General features: G+C 42.3%; 1 protein-coding gene across 1 annotated transcript in view; it reads left to right on the top strand.

Moving 5' to 3' along the window:
• Positions 1-21127, top strand: part of PTP4A2 (protein tyrosine phosphatase 4A2) — a 45732-nt gene that overhangs the window by 4059 nt on the left and 20546 nt on the right. Inside the window, exons 2-3 of the mRNA XM_029619350.1 lie at positions 19117-19727; positions 20053-20145. Coding sequence (XP_029475210.1) covers positions 19632-19727; positions 20053-20145 — 189 coding nt within the window. The 5' untranslated portion in view covers positions 19117-19631. The remainder of the gene's footprint in view (positions 1-19116; positions 19728-20052; positions 20146-21127) is intronic.

The following is a 21127-nucleotide window of genomic DNA, read 5'->3' as shown; positions in this document are numbered from 1 at the left end:
GTTAGAGCTACCACTAGTTAAAGCACCAGGAGTGGGACCTTCTGTAATCATGCAGGCCCCAAATCCTGGAATGATATTCCTAGGATAGATCTTTTAGAATCCTAATCTCTTTAGGATCTCCTGGCTTCTAGAAAACATTTCTGTTCAGGACTGATGTGTAATGCCGGCTGCTTTCACTTTTGTACGAAGGTGCTGCATTATCTCAGCCTGCGGTTCTGTTTCAGATGTCCTAGGTCCAGGGGGAAGAGTATGGTAGGACTGGAGGGATATTTTGCATGGGGGGGGGAGTATAGCACTTTTGGGATGATTTTATAAGGTCATTGTCCTGTCTTCTCACTTTGTGTGCTGGCTTGTAATTATTTTCTAAATGGTTGATGGTTTTTATTTTATTTCATATCTTCTTGTACACCATTAAAAATTCTCAGTTCATAACTCTTTGAACATTGCATTTTTTAATGAAGCAAAACAGAAATGTCAGTAAATAAACTATATTATCACAGGACAGCTGGTTAGAGTCTCTCTCTCTCTCTCTATATATATATCTATATATAGATATATATGATCTGTGCTGCCAAGTGATGTATGGGATGTGCACTATATTTTTATCAGATATTTTTATTTAAATATATATTCTGCAAAGAGAACAAACCATTACAAGATTTACATGTGAGAAAATTTTGAAAGCATACATTATATACATTTTGTCAGGTACAAATGCAGGGCCTGATTTACTAAGCATTTTCCCCATAGACACAGAATGAGAGAAACCTTGTAGTAAATAAGCCCCTTAGACTGAGTCCTCTGGGGACAGGGAAAATACTTACTGTACCTGAATGTAAGTGACCTTGCGATAAACGATTTAGTATTCTGATGTTGTAGGAGAGAACCTGTTGCACAAGAATTCTAGCTTGCAGTACCACTACTTGCTTTCCCCATTCCAAAAAACTAAACACATTTCATGCTGGGCTACTCGAAGAATAAGAAAATTGCTGTGTGGCCTTTTTCTGTTATTTCTTGGAGCAGCGATTGTTTGCTTTCCCATGAAGAGAGATGCCAGATGCTCCTGGTTACTTTAAAAGGAGGTGTGCTATAATTCAAGCTGTCCTCGTGACAAATTTGAGTTTTCCTGTCAATAAGAGCTGCTTTTATTTCCTCTTCCCAGTTTTGGCTGCAACCTGACTAGAAAAAGCAGAAATATATACTGAACCAATAGTTTTGCTTCATGAGTGTTCACAGAAGAAGGATTTTATTTATTTATTTATATTTTGCTTTTCACACTTTTTACAGCACTTCAAAGTGGATTACATTCAGGTACTGTAGGTATTTCCCTATCCCCAGAGGGCTTACAATCTAACAGGCCGATACAGTATAGTATCTGATGGAGCGCACTGTTAACCCGCCACTGGGCGCTCGTTTTCCCTTACCCCTTATTCAGTAAGGGGCCGAAAACGCACGTCCAACCCGCGGCACCTAATAGCGCCCTCCCGCACGATACAGAAAGTAAAATGTGCAGCCAAGCCGCACATTTTACTTTCAGAAATTAGTGCCTACCCAAAGGTAGGCGCTAATTTCTTCAGGCACCGGGTGATATTAAGTCGGAGGTCCCGAAACTTTCCAAAATTAAAAAAGAAAAAAAAAATTTTTGAAGTCGGCCAGCGGCTGTCGGGTCAAAAACCGGATGTTCAATTTTGCTGGCGTCCGGTATCCGAGCCTGTGGCTGTCAGCGGGCTTGAGAACTGACGCCGGCAAAATTGAATGTCGGCTGTCAAACCCGCTGACAGCCGCCGCTCCTGTCCAAAAGGAGGCGCTAGGGACGCACTAGTGTCCCTAGCGCCTCCTTTTGCCCGTTTTTACCGCCAGGGCCTCATTTAAATACAGAATTGCGCGTACAGGAGAGTGGCTTGTGTGCGCGCCGGGAGAGCAGGTGTTCGCCCACTCTCCCACGGACTTTACTGAATCGGGCCCATAAGTTTGTACCTGAGGCAATGGAGGGTAAAGTGACTTGCCCAAGGTCACAAGGAGCAACAGTGGGACTCGAACCCAGTCTCCTGGTTTATAGCCCCCACTGCTCTAACCACTAGGCTACTCCTCCAGGATCACAAATATATGGCAGGAGTACATGTGGTAGAAGACTATTTATTTAAAAAACATATATTCTGCAGATCCACAGTTCTCAGCAGATTACAAATCATATACACTCCATTTACATAAGGGCTCAGGGGCTGGTCTGGGATTATCCAGGGGTCCACATCCATTGGCTTGCAGGATTCCTGGAGGCACAGCTTATCCCGAGGCACTCCTAAGGGGGAAGGATCTGGACTTTCCTCAGTGTCTAACTTCAAGGAGAAGGGAGCTTATTCCTCTGAGGAGTCTTCCCTTATCGTGGATGTGATGGCAGTCTTCTCATTTCCAGTGGTAAGAGGGGGGAGACCATGAATTATTTGGTCCCCAGAGACCACAGAAGGCCTTTCTGCTACATGAGGCCCTAAGAAATAGAACCACAACAACCTCAGGGTGGGCAGATTATATTCTCTGCCCTTGGAAGAAAAATAAATTGTTTAGAATTCCCAAGGTGGATGCCCTAGTTTCTGTGGTCACTAAGAAAACCACTGTCCCGATCAAGGGCAGCACAGCGCTCGAAGATCCACGCGATAGGAGGATTGAAGCAAGGATTCACCTCTAGCGCTATGGCCATCCAAAATCCACCCCAGCGTTGAGCCGGTAAACAGCGCCATTCCACCTGGCGCTGAGGCGGAGGGGGCTGCCCACCAGCACCGGGCACTTTTGAGAAAAGCTCAAAAAAAAGAAAAAAATCAGCTTTAAAATGTGAATGGAGATCGCTATGAAAAAAAACAGTGAGCATGAGGCCCGCCCCCTTGTGATGTCATCCAGGCCAGCGTCGAGCCGGTAAACGGCGCCATTTCACCTGGCGTCGCGCGACAAAGGGGCACTCCCCTTTGTGCACCCCTTCGTGCAACCCTTGTGCAACCTTTTTTGTTTTTTTTCTTTTTAACTTCTATGTTTCTTCCACTTTTGTTTACCTTTCTCCATGTTTTTCTTAGTTGTTATCCCTTGTTAACAATTTTCATTGTTATTAATGTTAAATGTATTTGACAAAGGTAACTTTTTTCCCTGCATCTCCTGTTTTAATGTAAACAGGTATTTATTTTATTTATTTATTTATTATTATTTTTATATACCGACATTCGATCTCAATCGAGATATCACATTGGTTTACATTCAGGTACTGCAGGTATTTCTCTATCCCCAGAGGGCTCACAATCTAAATTTTTGTACCTGAGGCAATGGAGGGTAAAGGGACCTGCCCAAGGTCACAAGGAGTGACAGCGGGACTCGAACCCTGGTCTCCTGGTTCATAGCCCCCCCTGCTCTAACCACTAGGCTATTCCTCCTCCAATACATACAAATCCGGTATGATTTGTATGTATATTTATTCATTTATTTAAAATCTTTTCGGTACCGTCACAACGGTTTACAGTAAGGCACATAAAGTAATGCAATTAACATCTTTCAGTTTACATAGGTGCCATAAGGTTCGGTAACATAGTTTTTAATAAATGTAAATTGATAAATGTGAAAAAACATCATGTCCAGGTCAATTCTATAGCAGTTTTGAGTACAAGACTCGTTTTCTAATTGTAACTTATCCTTTAGTGATGCGCTCTCTATTAAAACAAAAACTGCACACTTGGTGATTACTGTTGTGTGTATGGGTGTTCCTTGCGCTTCCCTGGTTTCTATTCTCCCTTCTCTATTTGAAAAGCTTGTTTAAACAGCCAGGTTTTTAGATTTTTCCTAAAGGTTTTGTTTTCTCTTTGTAACCTTAACTCCAGGGGCATGGAGTTCCATAGTATGGGTCCCGCTAGGGATAATGCTCTCTCTCTTACCTGGGTTAGTCGTGCTGTTTTGACTGATGGAATAGTTAGCAGTGCTTTGTTGGCCGATCTTAAGTTTCTGTTGGGGATGTGTACACGAAGGGCCGTGTTTAGCCAGTCTGCGTTTTCATTGTGTATTAATTTGTGTATGGTGCATAGCGTTTTGTACTGTATTCTTTGTTCAATGGGAAGCCAGTGTAATTCAGCCAGTGTTTCGGTGATGTGGTCTCTTTTACTCTTGCCAGTTAATACTCTTGCCGCTGTGTTTTGCAACATTTGTAGTGGTCTTATGGAGGTGTATGGTAAACCCAGTAGAAGGGCATTACAATAATCAGTGCTTGCGAATATCAATGCCTGTAGTACTGATCGAAAGTTGGCTGTTGTTAGAGGTGGTTTAAGTTTTTTGAGGACCATGATTTTGGCGTATCCTTCCTTTACTTTTAGGGATATATGCTGTTTTAGGCTTAGTTCTGTGTCGATTATTACTCCTAGATTCCATACTTTCTCTGCTAGTATTATTTGTTTGTTGTTATTGAGTGTGATAGGGCTCTGTGAGATCTCCATATTTTTTTTTCCGTTCTAAATGTAGGAATTCTGTCTTCTCTTTATTAATCATTAGCTCCATTTGGTTCAGTAGCTGCTTGATAATATCTAGATACATGTTCGCTATGTTTAATGTATTTTCAATTGTATCATCAATGGGTAATATTAATTGAATATCATCTGCGTATATATAGTGTGTGATTCCCAGATCAGCTAACAGGTGGCATAATGGTAGCAGGTATATGTTGAAAAGTGTAGCAGATAGGGCGGATCCCTTTGGTACTCCTGTATGGAGGTCTATTTTGTCTGAGATAGAATCCTTGATTTGCACTTGAAAGTATCTGTTGCTTAGATATGATCTAAACCAGCTGATTGTTTTGTTGTTTAATCCTATTTCTTCTAGTCTATTTAAAAGTATGTTGTGATTTACCGTATCAAACACTGCTGAGAGGTCTAGCATCACTAGAATGTAATGTTTACCATTATCAAATCCCCTCATGATGTTATCTGTTAGCGCAAGTAGGAGTGTCTCTGTGCTATAGTGTGTTCGAAAGCCATGTTGTGAGGGATATAGGATGTTATTGTTATCTAGGTGTTCTGCTAGTTGCTTTTGTATAGTTTTTTCTATTAATTTTGCAATTAAGGGTAGGTTTGATACTGGTCTGTAGTTGTTCAGGTTAAGTGGGTCGCTGCTTTTCTTCTTTAAAATCGGTTTTACTATTGCACCTTTTAGTGCATCTAGCATGGATCCTTCCTCTAAGGATAGATTAACGATCTTTGCCAGTGTCTGGGATACAGTGTTGGCTACTTTTTTTTATGTCTGCGGTTGTTATACAAGAATGTCGGTATATAAAAATTAAAAATAAATAAATAAATACATCTAGAACAGTTTGGCTTTAGCAGAGGTAGATCGCTGAACAGATCTGATAAATTTCATTTACTAGGTGACCAAAGGTACTGGATATGGTCTATTTAGATTTCAGGAAGGCCTGTGCTGGAGGCTTATAAATAGAGTAGCCTACGGGTGAGTCCTACTTGACAGGATTAGAAATTGTTTAACTGGTAAGATTGCAGAGGGAGTTTTTCCAAGGAAAGGGAGGTTAGAGATTTTGCCAGTGTCCAGTTCTGTTCAATATTTTCACAAGTGATTTTGCTGCGGCATCGGTAGGAAAGGTTTGGCTTTTTGTAAATGATACTAAGTTCTGCAACAGAGGGGACACGCCAGATAGCATAGAATAGATGAGTGATCTAGGAAGGCTTGAGGAGTGGCCAAATAATTGGCAGCTATTTTAATACAAAAAAAGGATAGTCATGCTTTTGGGGTAGAGAATTCTGAGAGCAGAAAATGGGACGTGAGATATGATGTGTATCAAACAGGAGAGAGATGGGATGATCAAAACAGTGTGACAAGGCGATGGCGGGAGCCAGAAGAATAGTAGCGTGATAGGGCAATGTATTAGTAGAAACAAAAAGTTGCACACAGCTAGCTAATGGATCCTACTTTCCTGGACATTTGCACATCGTACCCACAAGACCCTTGACATGTCCTGAAAGAAAGACATACCCAGATGTTTCATAAGGACCTAATTATGTATTCTCTGTACGTACCCGAATCAGTCCAGACTCCTGGGTTTTGCCTCCCTACCAGCAGATGGAGTCAGAGAAGTTTTGACCGACTCTGCCTTATATCCTAAAGTGCCACCTACAGTCCCGTCAGTATTTTTCTGTCTCCAGCCGATGGTGGAGGTGCAAAGCCTGCAGTCTGGTCTGGTTCCTTAGTTTAAAATAATATTCTTATATTAATCTTAGGCAGCTAGGTAAAAAAAAATAATAATAAACAAGGAAAATGTAAAGAAGATTCTGATCAGCATCCCAGGGGGTTGCTAGGTCCTGAGGGGATCATCCCCCCTGGTTGCAGAGGCAGCTGCGGCTAGGACCTGAGAGCTGTTAGTAGCAGCGCTGGGAGTGAAACCGGGGAGCCCGGCTCACTCACCCCAGACGGTACAGGGCCCACAGATGACCGGGCAAGTTTTCACTTACTTCAATTTAATTGGTTGATTTAAAAAAAAAAAACCAAAACCAAAACAAAACGTTCAGTCTCTCTTTCGGACTCTCCTTTCCCTCGGGGTCGCAGACAGGTTCCATCCATTTTTTGTTTTTTTTTGGGGGGGGGGTGTTACAGCTTTCATTTGCAAAGAGGAGATTTTCTCTCTTCTTTTCTCTTATTTATTTATTTAAAAACTCTTCTATACCGTCGTTAAGTTAGATAACCATCGCAATGGTTTACAGAAAGGCACAATAAGGAAAATTCCAAGTGGTATAGATTACAAATTAAGCATGTGCCATCATAGTGCGGTAACATATTTTAATACAATGAACTATGTGTTTAAGTTAAGCCTATACGTTAGTAAGGAAATTGTTAAGCGGTTCCACGGAGGTCAGCCTGTCGCGTGCGCGACTCTCTAAAGATGGTTTGTGCGGGGGAGAGGGAGCCTCCACAGCCCCCGGGAGGGTCGTGGTTTGGGTACAGATGGTCACTGGAGCCTCCTTCTCTGGGTCCGTTCCCACGCCATTTTCGATCCCGTCACGTCAGCAATGAGGTCAGCGGCGCTGGCGGGGGAGGGGATTCTCCCGCTGGCCTTATCTCCCCAGCAAATGGCCCCTGAGGGGGGGCAAATCAATGGGGATTGCCGCTAAAACCACAGAGGACTGCCCCGAGGGGGATACTGATTCCTCATCTTCTTCCGCCTTTTCGTCGGATTTTGTCTTATTGCATAAAGATTTTAAAGCCAGAAAGGCAGGTAAGAAGAGGTCAGCTGATAAATCTTTGTTTGCTGAACCGCTCACCAAGCACAGAAAAAGGTCCAGGTGAAGGGAAAGCACCCCTGACTGGTACGGATACATCTTCAGAGGTTTCTGACCAGGATGATCCACAACTTCCATCCCAGCCTCCGTGGGGGGGGGTTGAAGGGGATATGGACCAGACACATGGTGCTGCACGGGGGTCTCATGCGACGACCTAACGGTGGATCGCCTCTTCCGAAAGGAGGAGCTAGGGCCCCTTATTCCCTGTTATACGGGTTCTGTTCCCATTTGGGGTTAGTGATCCATGTTGGTTTAAGGGTCAAGTGTATATAGTTATTTTGCTTCTGTACCATTCTGCTTTAACACTGAGTAATACTGATGGACTGTAGGTGGCACCTTAGGATATAAAGCAGAGTCGGTCAAAACTTCTCGGACTCCATCTGCTGGAAGGGAGGCAAAACCCCGGAGTCTGGACTGATCCGTGGTACTACAGGAACGAAAATTAGCAGGTAAGAACCAATTTTCTTTTCTGTAGTCAGAGGATGCAATAGAGACATTTGAATTCTTGGTCAGAAGGAAGGAAATTGAAAGGGCAGTGGATACATGGAGCAGGCTCCCAGTGGAGCCGGTGCAGTGGGAAACAGCCTGGGATAAGCAATAAAGCAAAAGGAAAGCCAGAGATTGGGGTTTTTGGACAGTTCAGGTCTCATGTTCCATCAAGGGCTGTGTTTGCCTCAGGAAGGGATTGTATAAACAATTTAGGGAGATGTATGTACCTACATGTTTGTTTATTTTATCTATTTCCGTGTTGTTAGTAGCTCCCAGCGAGGAGCAGACCCAGTCCTAAAATCATGGAATCAACTAATACCCCCCCTTCCGGTTTACTTTGGTGCGCAGATAAGAAGAGCCACCTCAGAGCTTTTCAGCATTTATGGGATCTAAAATGTCCTCCTTGCAGCCTGGAGGGGCACATGCTCACCTGTTTTTCAGGTTAAGCTGCACTTTTGACCTAGTATTGAAACAGAACTGTGTCTGGCCTGCTGGGTCCTAGTGCAGTGAATTTCTTTTCTTTATACATCTTCATTGGTAATTTTGATCTCTCACTGTGATGGCAATATTTCACATGGTTTTGGGATTTTGCAGCAGTTTGGCTGGGCTCCCCTTTCCTTATGTTTGTAATACCTTCAACTGAGCTGTTTAACATCCTTCCTAACATCAGGTATCTGACTGCAGGGGTTCCAAAGGAACTCCAGCATTTCCTATTCATTACAGTAACAATAGAATTCATGCTAGTCTTACACTTTCAGAATTATACCAAATTAATCATTTGAATTTAACCCAGAGAAGAGGGAAACGTGGTTCACAGAATCCTCCATCCCATGGAAACGACCTTTCGCTCTATAGGACTTCACGCTGAATACAAAAAGTGTGGAAGAATGAGATCTGAAAACAAAATGGCAAGCCTGCGATATCTCTGCAGCGCCTTAGTCACCACTGGACTTCCACTTGAAAGCTGAAAAGTTTTGATTGTGCAACAGGAGCATGTGACAGAGCACTGAGAGCTTTAACTTCCTTGTGAAGACACCGTGCAATTATGCAGACTACAGCAAACTTTCATGCAATTAACCCGAACAAACAGGCCGATACAGAAAAACCTGCGGGAGAGCTAGCGAGTGCCTGCTCTCCCGGGCGCGCGATTCAGTAAAAAAAATATGTAAATGAGGGCCCGCGGTAAAAGGAGGCGGCAGCTGTCAGCGGGTTTGACAGCCAATGCTCAATTTTTCCGGTGTCGGTTCTTGAGCCCGCTGACAGCCACAGGTTCGGAAAACAGACACCGGCTAAATTGAGCGTCCGTCTTCCAACCCACGGGCAGATTTTACATTTTTTTTACTTTTGGGGCCTCTGACTTAATATCGCCATGATATTAAGTCAGAGGGTGTACAGAAAAGCAGTTTTTTATGCTTTTCTGTACACTTCCCCGGTGCCGGACAAAATTAAAATGTGCGGCTTGGCTGCACATTTTGCTTTCTGGATCACGCGGGAATGACTAATAAGCCTATTAACATGCATTTGCATGTTGCGGGCGCTATTAGTTTCGGGGGGGGGGGGGGTGACGCGCTATTACCCCTTACTGTATAAGGGGTAAAAGTAGCGCGTCAAACGCGGGCTAACTGCGCTCCGCTGGAGCGCACTTTACTGTATCGGCCCGAAAGTAAGCATGGGCTAGGCATGAGGGCATAAGGAAAACAATTGTTTCCCCATCACGCCTGCTTCTGCTGGTGACTGTGAATGAAAAGTGACCCAATTAGTTTTCTACAAGACTGGGTAATGACATATGTATCCTTCCTAAAGAACCGGAGGTACCGAATTGGATAAAAGGGAATGTGTCAATATCAGATGAAATACATTTTATTAAAGAACAATCGGATTTAAACCTGGCAATAATGAGAGAAAACAAGCTCTCACGTTGGAACAAAGATTATTGCATCAAAGCTCTAAGTCTCTTGCAGCAGTCTCTGCACATGGGTTCTATGCCGGTAGGTGTGAGAGAGGATTGCGCAGTGGATGCCTGGCTTCAGTTGCAGCTGATAAGAATGCGCTGTACATTATAGAGATTATAGCTGTGGCACATGCCCGCCTGACTGAAGCCACGTTGTGTGGCAGGTACTGGGACAGCGTGAGGTCACAGGGCAGGGAAATGAACCCCAGGCTGAAGCAGATACAATCCAGCTAGTAGCTCAGATCTGGGAGCTGCTCCTTTAGCTCCGTTATGGGCTTTGATTTGGAGCCAGGTAATTGTAATCTAATAAACCATAGATTTATACTAAAGAAAGAGTATTGTAGCTGCAATATTCCTTACAGCAGCAAGGAGCAGTAAGCACAACGTTATCATTTCAAGCTGTTAATTTTGACTTTTAAGGCTTTGAAATTGGTTGTCCCTTCTTATTTGGCTTGTAAACTGGGCTGATAGCATTAGGCCTTGCATTCGTGCAAGAGAAATGGCTGATTGTTCCTATTAGCTGGGAAATTCAGAGCTCCAGAGCTCAGGCTTGCTTGATTCTTGCACGGCCCCATTGTGGAATAAACTACCTCGCCTTGCAGGACCTCGAGAGCTGACCTGCTTATTTGGGAGGAAAGTTTTTTGGGAGTTGGGTATGGTTAGCAGCAGGTTACTGACAGGAAGGAGTGATGTGGTTTTTTTTAATTGTATTTTTCTTTCGCTGTACATTTATTGTTATATGCTATGTTGATCTGCTTTGTCCAAGCATTTTCTTGTAAATTGCAGAATACAAATGTTGACATTTAAATTAGCTGCTGGTTCTCTAGTATATTTTGAAGGGGTTTTGCTCTGCGAGGGTGAAGACATCTTGTGACTTCTACAGGTATTTCATTAGATTAGTGCTGAATAATTATTGGAAAACAGTTATAAATTAGATCCCTGGTGATCTTGGGTTTCTTCCTATAGAACTATTTCTATATTGAGAATCAGAGGTGGATTAAGGGTGCCTATAGACCCAAGTGGTACTATAGGGTTGGGCTCTAGGTGATTGTCCCATCTGCTGTATCTGGAAAGTGGTGGATGAATGGTGGAAAGGATTAAAGCTTTATTTTCCAAGGCTGGGATTATTTGTGAGTTTCATAGCTGGGAATTGAGATTTGCAGGGTCATACCAAATAAAATAGCATAAGATATGCCATACTGGGTCAAACCAAGGGTCCATTAAGTCCAGTATCCTGTTTCCATCTGTGGCCAATCCAAGTCACAGGTACCTGGCAAGTACCCAAACATTAAATGAATAGATCCCAAGCTACTATTCCTTATTGATTAATAACAGGTTATGAACTTCTGCACTAGGATATTATCCAAACCCTTTTTAAACCCAGCTACACTAACTACCGTAACCCATCCTCTGGCAGTTAACTCCAGAGCTTAATTATGTGTTGAGTGAAAAAGAATTTTCTTCAATTTGTTTTAAATTTATTTATTTATTTATTTATTTATTGTTTTTGTTATACCGAGTTTCATGATAGGCATCACATCAACCCGGTTTACAAATAACAAGGAGTGTAAAGCATAACGTAACGTAAAAAACAATATTTTCAATAAGAACCTTGAACTTTAAATACAGTGAATCAGAAAAAGGGAGAGGGAAAGTTACAAAAAACAAGGAAAATAAACTTGGGATGGAAGGGGAGAAATTGAACAGCACAATATTTACATTTCAGCCTATTGATACAAATACAAATACATTTCAGCCTATTGATACAAATGAGCTACTTACTAACTTAATGGAGTGCCCCCTAGTCCTCGTATTATCTGAAAGTAAATAACTGATTTACATTTACCCATTCTAGTTCTCTCATGAATTTATAGACCTCTATCATATCCCCCCTCAGCCGTCTCTTCTCCAAGCTGAACAGCCCTAACCTCTTTAGTCTTTCCTCATAGGGGAGCTGTTCCATCCCCTTTATTATTTTGGTCGCACTTCTGTGTACTTTCTCCAGTGCAACTATTTCTTTTTTGAGATGCAGCGACCAGAACTGCACACAGTATTCAAGGAGCGATACAGAGGCATTATGACATTTTCCGTTTTATTCACCATTCCCTTCCTAATAATTCCTAACATTCTGTTTGCTTTTTTGACTGCCGCAGCACACTGAGCCAACTTTCAGTGTATTATCCACTATGACACCTAGATCTTTTTCCTGGGTGGTAGTTCCTAATATGGAACCTAACATCGTGTAACTATAGCAAGGATTACTTTTCCCTATATGCATCACCTTACACTTGTCCACATTAAATTTCATAGAAACATAGAAACATAGAAATGACGGCAGAAAAGAACCAAATGGTCCATCCAGTCTGCCCAGCAAGCTTATGGTAGCATTGGCATGCGTACACATACCCCATAAAGGTATCATCAGGGGGGTGGCATCTGCCTTGCAAGTTACCCCCCATACTTATTTTCCCAATCGTTAAACCTCAGGGCCCTTGCTGGGTTCTGTCTGAGTCCAGTTCCCTTTCATCTCTTGCCATTGAAGCAGAGAGCAATGTTGGCGTTACCTCACAAGTATAAGGCTTATTGGTTAAGGGTAGTAATAGTCACATCAACAAGTTACCCCCATGCTTATTTGTTTTCCCAGACTGTAAAATTCATATCCTTCTTGGTTGATGTGTGAAATTAATTCTCCTTTTCTTCTTTTCAACTGCTGTTAAAGCAGAGAGCAATAATGAGTTGTATATCAGTATGATATTTGGATGCCCAATCTTCCAGTCTCACAAGGTCCTCCTGCAATTTATCACAATCTTCTTGAGATTTAACTACTCTGCATAATTTTGTATCATCCGTAAATTTAAGTACCTCACTTGCGTACCTCTTTCCAGATCATTTATATATATATATTGAAAAGCACCGGTCCAAGTACGGATCCCTGAGGCACTCCACTGTTTACCCCTTTTCCACTGAGAAAATTGACCATTTAATCCTACTCTCTGTTTCCTCTCTTTTAACCAGTTTGTAATCCACGAAAGGACATCACCTCCTATCCCATGACTTTTTAGTTTTCTTAGAAGCCTTTCATGACGGACTTTGTCAAATGCCTTCTGCAAATTCAAATACACTTCATCTACCGGTTCACCTTTGTTGACATGTTTATTCATCCCTTAAAAAAAAAAAAAGATTTGTTAGGCAAGACTTCCCTTGGGTAAATCCATGTTGGCTGTGTCCCATTAAACCATGTCTGTCTAAATGTTCTGTGATTTTATTCTTTATAACAGTTTCCATGATTCTTCCCGGCACTGAAGTCAGGCTCACTGGTCTGTAGTTTCCCGGATCGCCCCTGGAGCCTTTTTTAAATATTGGGGTTACATTTGCTATCCTCCAGTCTTCAGGTACAATGGATGATTTTAATGACAGGTTACAAATTTTTACTAATAGGTCTGAAATTTCATTTTTCAGTTCCTTCAGAACCCTGGGGTGTATACCATCCGGTCCAGGTGATTTACTACTCTTCAGTTTGTCAGTCAGGCCTGCCACATCTACAGGTTCACCGTGATTTGCTTCAGTTCATCTGAAAATCTCCGGAATGGGTATCTCTCCAACATCCTCTTCAGTAAATACCAAAGCAAGGAATTCATTTAGTCTTTCCGCAATGGCCTTATCTTCCCAAAATGCAGAAAATATTACTTGGTTTGCTTTTCAAAATAGTGTGTTGCAAAGACTAGTCATCCTAGCAAATTCCAAAGAAAAGTGTCCCACACTCTGACTAGGGGTGAGATATACTCCGCTGTTCTGCTTTGCTAAACTCCAATAAAGATGCTATTAGAAACACAAAGTTAAGTTTTGCCAAACATAATCCCCATGCAGCACCTTTCACCCTCTGTCTAACTTACGGGACACTTGCTGTCCAGTATTTATAGAGCAGGAGTATATACACTGTATAATCGCTTTAATTTAATGCTTTAACAAGGTCTCAATACTTTCAGCTCCATTACCTTGACATTAAAAAATAATTCAGAAACGCTTCACCTGCTGCTCTGTGTAACTGTTTACCTCTAGATGCAGAGACAGCGTGTGTAGAGGGACTGGAGCTAGGAATAGCTCATTCTTCCTCTGGCTAAGTCAGAAGTTTCCCATGAAATTGGGACAGACGTGTAGATGTGGAAAACTGGGATTTTCCATCCAGGAGCTTAGTACAGATGAATTGTAAAATTGCTTTCTCTCTGTATTGTACACTTACGACGCTAACTTTAAACCAAGTATGCGGGCACCCATACGCTGGAATTCTAAATCGTGTACGTACCCGAGTATGTGTGCTCCTAATTTTAAGCCATTACTCGAGCAAACGTATTTCGCATATGTTCTTCGGACTTTGTCAGCTTCAACACTGAGGCAAGCAGATTTTAAAACATGCGCGTGAAGGACATTCCCAGTTTTACCACTTAGTCCACCAGTTTGCCCAGTCCGTGTTGCGGTCACCCAGAGCCCTCTAGTTCTTCAGCTCGCACTGCCTCCAGTTGACACAGACTTACACTTCCGCGTGCTGCAATGCCAAATTTAAAATATGGATTTACACATGTAAATTTTGGTCATGCCCCAACACACCTCCAACTCCGCCTTCACACATATATGCGCGTAATTTGCAGCTTTTAAAATGTGTGCTGCTCGTGCGTAGCCCATATTGTCACGTATATGGGCCTTTCAATGAGAGCAATGCTTTTAAAAGTCACCCCTTAGATTTTAGTGTTTTTCAGAAATTTAAATAGCGCTGTTATTTTAAGTTTGAGTTGATATCCGGTCATCTGTCTGTCCAAGGAGCTGAGCATGGTGCTGGACAGCAGGGAGCCTGGTGGAAATGGGTTGGAATTGGCAGGAGATGATGGGCATGGATAAGGCTGGGGGGGGGGGGAGGGGAAGTTGGAGGGTTACGGTACAGGCTGATGAGGGGGAAGGGCATGGATCCAGGGCTGGCCTTTTGGGGCTCATAGGCAGAGACGCATAGCAATGCTCCTTTGAGGCTCTGCCAGCATATGGCCCTAGAGCAAGCAGAAACAGGCTCCAATTTGGCCCAAATATTTTGTACCCTCAAAATCTGTTGCCTAGGCATTTGCCTATGTCTAAATCCAGGCCTACATGGATCGCGCTAGGCTGGGTGTGTGTGGATCAGTCTGCTGGTAGTGGTGATGGTGGAGGGAAAGGAGTAAAGCAGAGATGTAGATTTAAATTGAGTAAACTGCTAAATTATCTGCAAAACCTGCGCATTTCTAGATTTATTTTCCTTATATCAGGGTTTCTTAATCCAGTCCGATGGATGCTCTTAGCCAGTCAGCTTTCAGGACGTCCATAATGAATATGCACAGGATGGATTAGCATACAACGGAGGCACTGCATGCTAATGTATTTCATGCCTATTCATTGTGGACATCCTGAAAATCTGCCTGGGTTGGCAACCCCTGCGGTACATTAATAAATGGAAAACGTTTTCCTTGAGCAGCTAGTTAGCTAGTTACCTCTTGGAAGTCTGCCAAGTGTCTAAAAAGGCTTTGTGTGAAGTCAGGCAGCCCTCGGATCAGCAGGAGCTTCCTAGAACCCGCTGGTGAGATCTTGTTTCTCCCTCTTAGCAGCTTGAAGTTTGGAAACTGATCTGCCTTGATTCAAAGTTTAAGGATTTATTAAACTTGATATATCACTTGTATGAAACAAACCAAGTGGCTCACAGGATCTGCTGCATGTAACTTGCCTTGGGATATCCTAGTTTTTTCTGTTCTATTGTCAGCAGTGCAGTGTTTCTAGGTGACATCAAGGACGAGCAGTGCCACTATGGAGCTGAGACGAGGCCTGCTATGCAGTTTATTTAAAGCTAGCACAGAAGTGTGGGTTTTCATTTGTTTATTGTCTTTTTCTAGGACCGGTGCATCTCATGAGTACACTGCTGCAAACAGGCTTGAATGCAGAAATTCAGCCTTTGTCAACGTTTAAAAGAATACCTTCCTTCTAGAAATGACATACATTCATTGTACTTTTACTATTTTTATTTGGTTTTGATGAGCTTGCTATGTACTTTGTGTAATATTTCAGTCTGTACACTGCACTGTGCACGGCCAAGCTTTAAATACCTGTTAGCTCCTGAGAGAGGCGCCTTTTCTGGTCTTTGATGCTGACCAGCAGGCTGAAGCTCATCCGATACTCGCAAACTGGAATCCTATTTTGCCTCCTTGAAAGCTTAAGCAAGTCACTTATTTAACTTTATAACTCGCTCCTCCCCAAAGGCCCAAGGTAAAGATATGTAACATGAAACATAACCAATAATACAATAAGGTCTAACCATGCCCAATGCTAAACAGCAGAAACCTGAAAGCTGATCTGGCCTGGTAACCAGTTGTGCAGCCTTCATAGCCATGTGTGGTTTGTTCTGTTTGCTTGGAGTTTTTGTGCAGAAGAATCAGATCAGACACTTTTCTTGCTTAAGTTGACAGCTATGATGATTCCTGTGAGCAAGCCTTGCCATGGGATAGATTATATAGTGCAATCAATGAGTGAGAAAGCAGAGGCATTACAGACCATGGTGGTGTGGAGATGAAAGGTCACAGCTCGGAGAGCGCTGGAACTCAGGCGGGGCACATTTCATAGACTACAAATGCAGGCAGTATACTGGTGGTGCTAGCAAAGGATTGTTTAATTGGATGTCAATCAATGACTTATGGGCTAATCACAAAAACAAATCAGGAAATCGGCAACATTGTAATTGCAAACTAATCATGTTTCGGTCCACTGTATATGCACCTTACTGGTAGGGGCTTTTCTGCAAAATGTAAAATCCTGAGATAAACTCCTTCTAGCCTAGCCAGTCCCAGGCTCTCAGCAACTGCACTCATTGTATTCGTTTTTATAATCTTGCTCTGTGAAAAACTCACTGCTTCCTTCTTGCCTTCTTCAGTCCAGTAATTTGTATTAGCTCTGCAGGAAGTAAGTCTCAAATTCAATCAATTGAAACTTATACAAAATTCAGTTTTTTTTTCCTGTGGGTTTTAATGGTAAATAAGGGTTGGAGAATGGTGTTTTGACACACATTTGGTATCTTTGAAGCTCCGCTTATTCACCTCAAGGAGGGGGTGCGATAGAGCTTGTGACTGAGAAACCAAAATTGATGCTGCCTGCATTAACATGTTATAGAGCAGGGCAGCAACTCATGATGCTCATTTATGTATTGATTTGCCCTTTGCGAGTGACGCAGCTGTACACAGTATACATGTGTGTACCTCATAACTTGTACTCATGTATGTATTGTTTCATCCTTTGAGTGATGCAGCTGTACACAGTATACATGTGGGTATCTCATAACTTGTACTCATGTATGTATTGTTTCATCCTTTGTGAGTGACGCAGCTGTACACAGTATACATGTGGGTATCTCATAACTTGTACTCATGTATGTATTGTTTCATCCTTTGTGAGTGACGCAGCTGTACACAGTATACATGTGGGTATCTCATAACTTGTACTCATGTATGTATTGTTTCATCCTTTGTGAGTGACGCAGCTGTACACAGTATACATGTGGGTATCTCATAACTTGTACTCATGTATGTATTGTTTCATCCTTTGTGAGTGACGCAGCTGTACACAGTATACATGTGGGTATCTCATAACTTGTACTCATGTATGTATTGTTTCATCCTTTGTGAGTGACGCAGCTGTACACAGTATACATGTGGGTATCTCATAACTTGTACTCATGTATGTATTGTTTCATCCTTTGTGAGTGACGCAGCTGTACACAGTATACATGTGGGTATCTCATAACTTGTACTCATGTATGTATTGTTTCATCCTTTGTGAGTGACGCAGCTGTACACAGTATACATGTGGGTATCTCATAACTTGTACTCATGTATGTATTGATTCATCCTTTGAGTGATGCAGCTGTACACAGTATACATGTGTGTACCTCATAACTTGTACTCATGTATGTATTGTTTCATCCTTTGAGTGATGCAGCTGTACACAGTATACATGTGGGTATCTCATAACTTGTACTCATGTATGTATTGTTTCATCCTTTGTGAGTGACGCAGCTGTACACAGTATACATGTGGGTATCTCATAACTTGTACTCATGTATGTATTGTTTCATCCTTTGTGAGTGACGCAGCTGTACACAGTATACATGTGGGTATCTCATAACTTGTACTCATGTATGTATTGTTTCATCCTTTGTGAGTGACGCAGCTGTACACAGAATACATGTGGGTACCTCATAACTTGTACTCATGTATGTATTGTTTCATCCTTTGTGAGTGACGCAGCTGTACACAGTATACATGTGGGTATCTCATAACTTGTACTCATGTATGTATTGTTTCATCCTTTGCGAGTGACGCGGCTGTACACAGTATACATGTGGGTATCTCATAACTTGTACTCATGTATGTATTGATTCATCCTTTGAGTGACGCAGCTGTACACAGTATACATGTGGGTATCTCATAACTTGTACTCATGTATGTATTGTTTCATCCTTTGTGAGTGACGCAGCTGTACACAGTATACATGTGGGTACCTCATAACTTGTACTCATGTATGTATTGTTTCATCCTTTGTGAGTGACGCAGCTGTACACAGTATACATGTGGGTACCTCATAACTTGTACTCATGTATGTATTGTTTCATCCTTTGAGAGTGATGCGGCTGTACACAGTATACATGTGGGTACCTCATAACTTGTACTCATGTATGTATTGATTCATCCTTTGTGAGTGACGCAGCTGTACACAGTATACATGTGGGTACCTCATAACTTGTACTCATGTATGTATTGATTCATCCTTTGTGAGTGACGCGGCTGTACACAGTATACATGTGGGTACCTCATAACTTGTACTCATGTATGTATTGATTCATCCTTTGTGAGTGGCGCGGCTGTACACAGTATACATGTGGGTACCTCATAACTTGTACTCATGTATGTATTGTTTCATCCTTTGTGAGTGACGCGGCTGTACACAGTATACATGTGGGTACCTCATAACTTGTACTCATGTATGTATTGTTTCATCCTTTGTGAGTGACGCGGCTGTACACAGTATACATGTGGGTACCTCATAACTTGTACTCATGTATGTATTGTTTCATCCTTTGTGAGTGACGCGGCTGTACACAGTATACATGTGGGTATCTCATAACTTGTACTCATGTATGTATTGTTTCATCCTTTGTGAGTGACGCGGCTGTACACAGTATACATGTGGGTACCTCATAACTTGTACTCATGTATGTATTGTTTCATCCTTTGTGAGTGACGCGGCTGTACACAGTATACATGTGGGTACCTCATAACTTGTACTGATGCTGTTTTTTTTCCCACCCTTTAGGCTTCCTGTTGGAATATCTGTCGCACATTTATGGCGATTTTGAGCATCAGGGCAGACTTCTGCCAAGCGCAGCACAGCATTGTGGCTGACAAGTGAGCTCAGGGTTCCCACGTGCCATTATTACTTTGCCTTGAAGTTTTCTCAGCACACCAGAAGCAGCATCTAAGTATCTGAGGTTTTTATATTTTTGTTTTTTCCCTCTTTTTTGTATTTTTGGAATATTTTTCCTGATTTTTGCAAGTTAAGCATCAGGAATCAAGAGTGGAGATCTGCTTTGCACTTGATGTTGTCTCCACAGTGCCTGCGTGCTCTGAGATTTCCAGGATATGACGCATAATATCCGCTACGTTTGAGACCTGAGAGTGGAGGTGGATCCCACCCTAGAACCGCTCCATCCATTCGTGAAGCAGACAGGAGGAGAATAGGAGGGGAAAGATTTTGATGTTCTCTGCTGTGAAATTTTTTAAAGTTTTTTGATTTTCCACCACCCTTTTTTCCCTCCTCCATTTGCCATTATGAACCGTCCAGCTCCAGTGGAGATCACCTATGAAAGCATGCGGTTTCTAATTACCCACAATCCAACTAATGCCACACTGGGCAAGTTCATAGAGGTAAGTTCTGCAGAAGCTTTAGTAGGCTGCCTTATAGAAATTAAAAATAAATGAGGGGGTGCAAGTGTTCAACATTTCCACCTCCCTTCCCTCAAGCACCCCTGTCTAGGTCTGAAGAAAGAGTTGGAGGCAGGCCTGCAGGTTTCCTGGCTCTGTGCTCTCAGTGGGCTCCACACTTCATTTACTGGGATCCCTTGATTCTATTCTTGAAGAAGGAAACTTGCATTATTATTGTTAAAGGGTTTAATTTTATAATTAGCATGTTTACCTCTTTGACCTCTCAAAAAAAAAAAAAAGAACAGTTTTTGTCTCTCTCTCTTTCTAGGAGCTGAAGAAGTATGGTGTGACTACTTTGGTGCGAGTTTGTGATTCTACTTATGATAAAGCACCTATAGAACAGGAGGACATCCAGGTTCTTGTGAGTATCGGCATTGACCATGCAGTCTGCCCATTTAACAGTTTGTGTGGATTCTTGGAAGGAAATGTCAAGTTGGAAGTCCTGTGCACTGTCTGGTATAAATAGAGCAGTGGTGCCGATCCCTGTCCTCATCCTTCCATAGCCCGGGTCTGCTAGTTTGAACATAGGACATGACGGCAGATAAGGTTCCAGCTATGAACTGAGGGGAAAAGAAATGAAGTAACTAGCCAGCATTTATGCAAGACTTTGGAATATTTTGAAGGTTTACAATACAGAAGAAGAAGTAAGCTAGCATGCCTGGCAATTTCTTTAAGGGATTGTACCTGCCACAAAATCTGAGCAATGCTGTCCATGACAAATGAGGTTACCCATGAAGTCAGTTGGCAGGGTGATCTGACCGGCATGGCGCAAAGTGCCAGGAAATTTAGCTCTACCCCGCTTTGGAGAAGAGGCTGCTGGTAGATTACAGTAAGAAACCAGGCAGGGATTTAGAGTGGGATCAAGGCCAGCTCTTTAAATAGAGGTCACACCCTGAGAAGCGCATGATTCTCTGATCACATCACCCTGTCCGGTCTGATACAGGGGAAGGCATCATGGTGCCAATAATCAGCACATAAGCTCTATAAAAAAAACCAAAAATACCATCCTAAACTCTGCAGATTCAGAAAGACAAGTGACATGTGATTGTTAATCTGTTCCCTTTGAAACAGTAGGACAAGCAAAAAATAATAATGTTAAGATATCAGTTCCTTTTATCATTCTGACTTTTAGTCTTCAGGACATTTTAAAGTTTTTGAAACAAGAGGCCATTGTGAAGATCCTCATCAGAGCTCATGTAACCATCTGAAGTGACTGATGGGCAAATCTGGGGAAGGATATTTGGAGAAATATAATGAAGTTTACCCTTTCTTTCCTGTGTAAGAAGCTAAAATATAAGAACAAGACTGGAGGTGGTAGGAAGTGGGCGACTCTGCCAGTTGAA

Source organism: Rhinatrema bivittatum, chromosome 11, assembly GCF_901001135.1.
Source record: "Rhinatrema bivittatum chromosome 11, aRhiBiv1.1, whole genome shotgun sequence".
NCBI classification, from domain to species: Eukaryota; Metazoa; Chordata; class Amphibia; order Gymnophiona; family Rhinatrematidae; genus Rhinatrema; species Rhinatrema bivittatum.
This window is presented reverse-complemented; position numbering and strand designations above follow the sequence as displayed.